The sequence below is a fragment of the Belonocnema kinseyi genome, chromosome 5, assembly GCF_010883055.1.
Source record: "Belonocnema kinseyi isolate 2016_QV_RU_SX_M_011 chromosome 5, B_treatae_v1, whole genome shotgun sequence".
In the NCBI taxonomy this organism is placed as follows: domain Eukaryota; kingdom Metazoa; phylum Arthropoda; class Insecta; order Hymenoptera; family Cynipidae; genus Belonocnema; species Belonocnema kinseyi.
In genome coordinates, this window is record NC_046661.1 from 95582807 (window position 1) to 95590765 (window position 7959).

Sequence of the window (7959 nt, forward strand, 5' to 3'; positions counted from 1 at the left end):
ATATAACTGATTAATTATTATTAAGTTAATTATTAGTGATCAATTAATTATTACTGATAAATATTCCACTAGACCTACAGTAATAATTTTTTTTAATTTCAATCGAAATTATTCAAACAAATTTCATTTGCTTAAAAAATTTTAAATTAATGAACTAATGTTATAAATATTCCAATAGACCAATATTGATAATTTTTAGGAGAAAAACGAATCTTCAAAAAAATTCAAACAATTCAAATTTTCTTAAACAATTACAAATTAATAAACCAATGTTATTAAATATTCCACTAGACTAATAGTAATAATTTTAGGGGATGGGGGCAAATTTTCTAGAGAAGAAATATTTAAACAAATTTAATTTGTTTAAATAATTAACAATAAATTATACAATAAATATGCCAATAGACCAATTGTAATAATTTTAAGTAAAAAAAAACGAGAATACAGTAAGGGTAGTTTTAAGGTAATCATGAGGGTGTGTTAGAGGCGTCAAACCCATATGTCTGATACATAAAATTCTTCGTTGGATAATTCTCAACAGGCCCCCATACTTTCGCGTCACATTTTTTCAAACCGTAAACAATTATTCCAAAAACTCAAAAAAGTTATTTTTCCCCATGCATTTTACATGGGAAACTTCAACTCAAACCCGGCACCTGTTAAAATAGAAAAATAAAAAAATAAAAATTAGGGAATTTCTTTTTCCGGATTTGGAATGAAATTAGGGGGATCGTTGCCCTCTAGAGAAACAAAGCGTTTTTGAGCCACCCTATTGTATATCAAGAAGATGAATTTTTAAATAAAATGATGAATTTTTAAATGAAATAGTTGAGTTACCAATCAAAAAGTTGAATTTTCAACCAAAAAATGAATTTACAACGAGCAAGATTATTTTCTACAAAAAAAAAAAATGAATTACTAACATGTTAATAATTCGCTTTTTTTCGTAGAAAATATTCTTGTTTGTTGTAAATTCATTTTTTGGTTGAAAATTCAACTTTTTGATTTGCAACTCAACTATTTCAGTTAAAAATTCATCATTTCATTTAAAAATTCATCTTCTCGGTGTACAATTTAACTATTTCAGTTAAAAACTCATAATTTTATTTGAAAATTCATCTTCTTGGTTTAAAAATTAACTATTTCAATTAAAGATTCATCATTTTAGTTGTAAGCTCATCTAAAACTTTTTCAGATCCCTGATCTAGTGATCCTAATTTTATTATATAAGACTCTTAAAAAGTGAAGTAACTTTATATTGTCGTATAATTACCATTAGAAGTAAACAATGTAAAAATAAAAACATTTCGCTATTACGAGTGTCTGAAGCATGAATGCGTGATTTTCGGTAAAGGAAGTTTCATCTAATCCTCGGCTTCCTGTCGGACGCAACATACTCGCTCTTGAAATAGAAATGCATCCTTTTGAACGAGAATTAAGATAAAGGCAAAATAGAAATTTAGCGAGAGTTTGTAAAAGTTAGTAATGGATGTTGCAAAATAAGGAATTATTTCAGCTAGGAGACAAATTCCTCAAGAGTCGAACACGAGAGAGAGGTCATGATACTCTTCAGGGAGAAGAAAAATATTCAAGAAGTCACGCATCGCAAGATCCTCTCTGGAAATCTGACAAGAGTGACAACGAAAGCGAAACCGGCAAACAATTATTTCCCCTATGACCAACTTGGATGACAAAAGTGTCGTGCGTGGCTATATATTTCAGGAATTTCGTCTGGGAGCTCATTCTGTTGAAAAGAAAAGTGTTTGTCGTCAATCAGATCGAGATATTTATTTTTTTGGTCCACTTTACGAAAAAGGTCTGATTTTTTAAATATTCATTTACAAGAAGATTTCTAGGTATTTTTAATACTTGCTCTCTAAAAGTAAGACTCGAATTCATTTGTTGTAAACTGGGGCTTTTTAAACTGCTTTTTTTATTTATTTTTTTATTATTATTTTGAGTCTCAGTATTCGATAATTTGTTTGTTAAAGATTAATCAATTGCTTTTTTGGGTAGAAAATTAATCTCCTTGATTAAAAATTCATCTTTTTGGTTGAAGATTCACAATTTTAGTTGAACATTAATCTCTTTGGTCGAAAATGTTACTGCTTCAATAAAAATTAATTTGTTTTGGTTGAAAAATAATTTATTTCACTGAAAATTTAACTATTCCATTTTTGGTTGGGATTTGTCTTTCTTAATTAAAAATTTAACTGTTTTAATTGGAAATTGAACTATTTCAGTTAAACATTCATCATATTAGTGAAAAATTCATCTACTTGGTTTAAAAATTAACCATTCCAGTTGAATATTTTTCGTTTTATTTAAAAATTTGGTTTGATTCAAAAAATTTTCTTACTGAAAATTTGATAAAAATTAGTTTCTTTTTTTTTTTAAATAATCTTGTTCGTTGAAAATTCAACTTTTTAGTTAGAAATTCAACTATTTCAATTAAAAATACATTTTATTTAAAAATTTATCTTCATGGTTTAAAATTTAACTATTTCAGTTGAATGTTCATCGTTTTGAAAATCTTACTGCTTCAATGAAAATTAATTTGTTTTGGTTGAAAAATAATTTATTTAACTGAAAATCTAACTATTCCATTTTTGCTTGGAATTTGTCTTTTTTAATTAAAAATTTAGCCATTTGTTAGAATCTTCATTTATTTTCTTGAAAACTTCTTTTGGGCAGAAAATTAATTTTCTTGATTAAAAATTCATCTTTTTGGTTGAAAATTCATCATTTTAGTTGGAAATTCAACTATTTCAGTTAAAGATTCATCATATTAAATAAAAATTCATCTTCTTGGTTTAAAAATTAACTATTCCAGTTGAATATTCATCGTTCTATTTAAAATTTTGATTTGGTTGAACATTATTTTTTTCTGACAATTGGTTAAAACTTCCTTTTTTTTTGGTAAAAAATAATCTTGTTCATTGAAAATTCATTTTTCGGTTAAAAATTCCACTTTTTCGTTGGTAATTCAACTATTTCAGTTAAAAATTAATCATTTTATTTAAAAATTCATCTTCTTGGTTTCAAATTTAACTAATTCAGTTGAATAGTCATCGTTTTATTTAAAAATTTGGTTTGAACTATTTGTAGATTTTCTGGAAAATTAGTCTTTTTTATCAGAAAATTATTTTTCATCATTTCAGTTAAAAATGCGTCTTTTTGGTTTAAGATTTGATTATTCCAGTTGAAAAATTCATCATTTTATTTGAAAAATTGGTTTGGTTAAAAATGATTTTTGTTTTAACTGAAAATTCAACTGAAATTGTTTTGAAAATTCGCTTTTTTGGTAAAAAATAATCTTCTTTCTTGAAAGTTCATCTGTTTAGTTGGATATTCAATTATTTCAGTTAAAGGTTCATCACTTCAGTTAAAAATTCGTCTTTTTGGTTGAAAATTCATCATTTTAGTTGGCAATTCAACTATTTCAGTTAAAAATTCATCATTTTATTTAAAAATTCATCTTCTTGGTGTAAAATTTAACTATTTCAGTTGAATATACATCGTTTCATTTAAAAATTGGGTTAGATTGAACATTTCTTGTTACTGAAAATTTGGTAAAAATTCGTCTTTTTCTATAAGAAAATAATCTTGTTCGTTGAAAATTTATTTTTTTGTTGAAAATTCATCAATTTAGTTGAAAATTCAACTATTTCAGTTAAAAATTTATCTTCTTCATTTAAAATTTAACTATTCCTGTTGAATATTCATCGCTTTTTTTGAAAATTTGTTCAAGTTGAAAGTTAATTTTTTTGACTGAAAATTCAACTGAAAACTCATTGAAAATTCGTCTATTTTGGTAAAAAAATAATCTTCTTCATTGAAAATTCATCTTTTCAGTTGGTAATTCAACTATTTCAGTTCAAGATTCATCATTTTAGTTGAAAATTCAGTTTGTTTGTTTTGTATAAAAATTAATTAACTTAACTGAAAATTTAAATATTCCATTTCTGGTTGAAATTTATATTTTTCAATTGAAAATTTAACTATTTAGTAGAATATTCATGTATCTTCTTGAAAATTTGTCTTTTTAGGCATAAAATTAATCTTCTTAATTAAAAATTCATCTTTTTGGTTAAAGATTTATAATTTTAGTTGAACATTAATCTTTTTGTTTTGAAATTTCACTATTTTAATGAAAATTATTTTGTTTGTTTTAGTTGGAAATTAATTAATTTAACTGAAAATTTTAATATTTCATTTCTGGTTAAAAATTTATCTTTTTTAATTGAAAATTTAACTGATTGAGGAATAAAAATTTAAATATTCCATTTTTGTTGAAATTTATCTTTATTATTTTAAATTTTAAGTATTTGTAGATTTTCTTGAAAATTTGTCTTTTTGGGTCTTTTGTCCTTCTGGGTTTAAGATTTGATTATTCCAGTTGAAAATTCGCCTTTTTTGGTAAAAAATAATCTTCTTTGTTGAAAATTCATGTTTTAGTTGGAAATTCTACTATTTTAGTTAAAGGTTCAATATTTTATTTAAAAATTCTTCTTCTTGGTTCAAAATTCAAATACTCCAGTTGAATATTCATCGTTTTTTGAATATTAATTTACTTTAGTAAAAATTTGTTGAAAATTCATCTTCTTGTTTCGCAATTCAACTATTGCTTGCCATTGATTTGTTTTGGTTAAAAATTAAACAATTTTACTGAAAATTTAACTATTCCATTTCTGGTGGAAAATTTATCTTTTTAAACTGCAAATTTAACTATTTGGTAGAGTTTTAATGTATATCTTTCAAATTTGTATGTTTTGGACTGAAAATTAATCTTCTTGACTAAAAATGTATGTTTTTGATTAAAGATTCATAATATTAGTTGAAAATTAATTTAGTTGGTTAAAAATTTATGTACTTGACTAAAAAATTTAAAATTCCATTTTTGGTTTAAAATTTATCTTTTTTAATTGAAAATTGAACTATTTGGTAGAATTATCATGTATTTTCTTGAAAATTTGTCTTTCTAGACAGAAAACTAATCTGCTTGATTATAAATTCATCGTTTTAGTAGAAAATTTAACTATTTGATTCAATATTTATTTTATTGTTGTTGAAGATTTATTATTTTAGTTAAAAATTCATCTCTAATCATTTTAACTAGGTATATTGATGAAAATTCCTTTTTTTTCTAAAAATTAATTTGTTCACTAGAAATTTTACTGATATTTTTTTAAGTTGCAAATTTAACTATTTTGTATAATTTTTGTATATTTTCTCTAAAATTTGTCTTTTTGGGTGGACATTAAATTTTTTTGATAAAAATTTCATCTTTTTGGTTGAAGATTCCTTATTTTGGTTGAATATTCATCTATTTGCTTGAAAATTTAACTATTTTATTAAATTTTTGTTTGCATATTAATTTATTTATCTGAAAATTTAACTATTCCATTTTGTCTAAACTTTTCATCTTTAGTTCAAAATTCAAATATTTGGTTAATAAATAATGCACTTTGTTAGAAATTTATCTTTTTAATAGAAAATAATCTTCTTATTTAAAATTGTTCTTTTTTTGGTACAAAATTCATCTTTTTGGTCGAAAATTCAAGTGTTGAAAAAATAGAAGTTTAATTTTCAGTTACACTAAGTATTTTAATATGAAAATTAATCGATTTTATAAATCAAGAGCGGACCATTTTCCAGTTTAGAACAATTTAGAGTCTATAAAATTGCAAAATTTTGAATTTGAATTGCGTAAAATTAAAAAATTTCCAGAAAAGCATTGATAAATAAATATTTTTAAAGTAGGTTCCCAATTTACCAAGCCTTTTTTCAAATTAATCAATAAGAAAAATAATTTGTCGTGAAAATAAAACCATACAAGAACAGGGCATTAATAATTGAATTATTAAAAATTTAATAATTTTTTTAACTAATTATACTGCGCAATTTAAACTTTGAGTGATAGAAATATTGTTTTATATTTGTATATTATTAATTGGCAAAGCTGAACCCCAGCTTACGATACTTATATTTAAGTTTTTTTTTTAATTTCCAAAAAGTATTAATCATATTTTTGTTTTGAGTTATAGATGAGAGGGACTATTTTAAAAGTTGTTACAACCCTCATATTACTTAATGGATTTGCTCAATGTTCTCCTAAATATCAAATCGATGGGTAAGCAATTTTAATTTTTTAATTTAGAAAGCTGGGTTGTCATTTTAAGTTTTCTGATTAAAAAATATAAATCCACGCATTATTTTCAATGCTCTAAATTAAAACTAATCCATTTAGACTCACATTAATATTTTTTTAAAGCATTTCCTTTTTCCAATTATGTACACAATTAAAAATAAAAGATTCCGCCTTTTCATTAAAATTTAAAAAAAATTGCCACCCTTTCGCTCAATGAAAGTACTAAGTAGAAAAAGGGCCTCTTTCAATTCTGAAAAAAAATTTATAAACCGAAATTTCATTCCTTCCAACTTAATGAAAATCTTCAAAACAAAATAACTAAACTCTGCTATTTTAGAAACAATTAAGAATAAAACTTCCCTCCATTTCGACAAAAATGTTAAAAATAAAAAATGTTTCTCTCCTAATTTAGAAAAAATTAAAAGCAAAATTTTCGCCCCTCGAACTCTATACAAATCTCGATAACTGAATAAAAAAATAGCATCTCAAATTCATAAAAGTAATTAATAATCAAAATTTCTTTACTTCCAACTTGATAACAATCTTTAAAAAAAATATTCCTCTTCCAACTCAGAAAAAGGCTGGAAATCAAAAAGTGCTACAAAGAAAAAATGGCCTCTTCCAGTTGAAACCAATCTTTAACCAAAATTTTCTCCTTTCCATCTCGATAAAAATCTTAAAAATAAAAAAAATTTTTCTCCAATTCAGAAAAAATTAAAAACCAAAGGTTCCTGCCTTCCTAATAAATAAAAATGATACAAATAAAATATTACCCTTTTCCTATTCAGAAAAAATAGAAAACAAAAATTTCCTCTCTTCCAACTTAATTAAAATATTTAAAATAAAACATTATTTTTCATATTCATAAAATATTGAAAACCAAAATTTCATCCCTTCCAACTTGATAAAAATCTAAAGAAAAAATTTCCCCCTTCCAATTCATAAAAAATTGAAAACGTAATCAAATTTCCCTCTTCCAATTAAGAAAAACTTGAAAATAAAGATTTTCTTCCTTCCAACTAAAATGCAAATGATAAAAATAAAAAACTAACCTCTTCCAATTCAGAAAAAATAACCAAAAATTTATCCAGTCCTTTTTTTGTAAAAATCATATAAATAATGAAATTTGCTTCTTCCAATTCAGAAAAAATAGAAAATAAAAATTCAATTCCTTAAAAATTAACAAAAATTATAAAAATAAAAAAGGGCCTCTTGCAATTCAGAAAAAAATTGAAAACCAAAATTTTTTTCCTTTCAACTCAATAAAAATGTGAAAAATAAAAAATTATTTTTCCAATTCATAAAACTAAAATTTCCTGCTTTTCAACCAAAAAAAAATCTAAAGAAAAAATGTACCTCTTCCAATTCAGAAAAAAATGAATACTGATATTTCCTCCCTTCCAAATTAATAAAAATGATAAAAATAAGAAACTAACTTCTTCCAATTCGGAAAAAATATTGAAAATGAAAATTTCTTTCCTTTCACTAGATAAAAATCTCTCTTCTATTTCAGAAAGAATTAAAAACCTAAATTTCCTCCTTTCCAAATTGATATAAATGATGAAAATAAAAAATTACCCTCTTCACTTCATAAAAAAATAACAAAAAACGAATCCCTTCCAGCTTTATAAAAATCATAAAAATAATAACATTTCTCTCCTTCAATTCATAAAAAATCTAAAATAAAAATTTCATCCCTTTCAACAGGATAAAAATGATAAAAATAAAAAACTACCCTCTTCCATTTCGGAAAAAATATTTAAAATGAAAAGTTCTTTCCTTCAAATACATAAAAATGCTATGATGAA

The 7959-nt window shown here is 23.6% G+C and overlaps 1 protein-coding gene across 2 annotated transcripts in view; it reads left to right on the forward strand.

Moving 5' to 3' along the window:
• Positions 1-1522: 1522 nt before the first annotated feature.
• LOC117172806 overlaps positions 1523-7959 on the forward strand; it is a 13215-nt gene continuing 6778 nt past the window's right edge. Inside the window, exons 1-2 of one of the 2 annotated variants that reach the window (XM_033361041.1) lie at positions 1523-1816; positions 6048-6133. In XM_033361041.1, the coding sequence (XP_033216932.1) occupies positions 1688-1816; positions 6048-6133 (215 nt within the window). In that variant the 5' untranslated portion in view covers positions 1523-1687. Of the gene's footprint in view, positions 1817-1837; positions 1883-6047; positions 6134-7959 lie in introns of those variants that run through there. The other variant, XM_033361042.1, reaches the window with a different exon arrangement.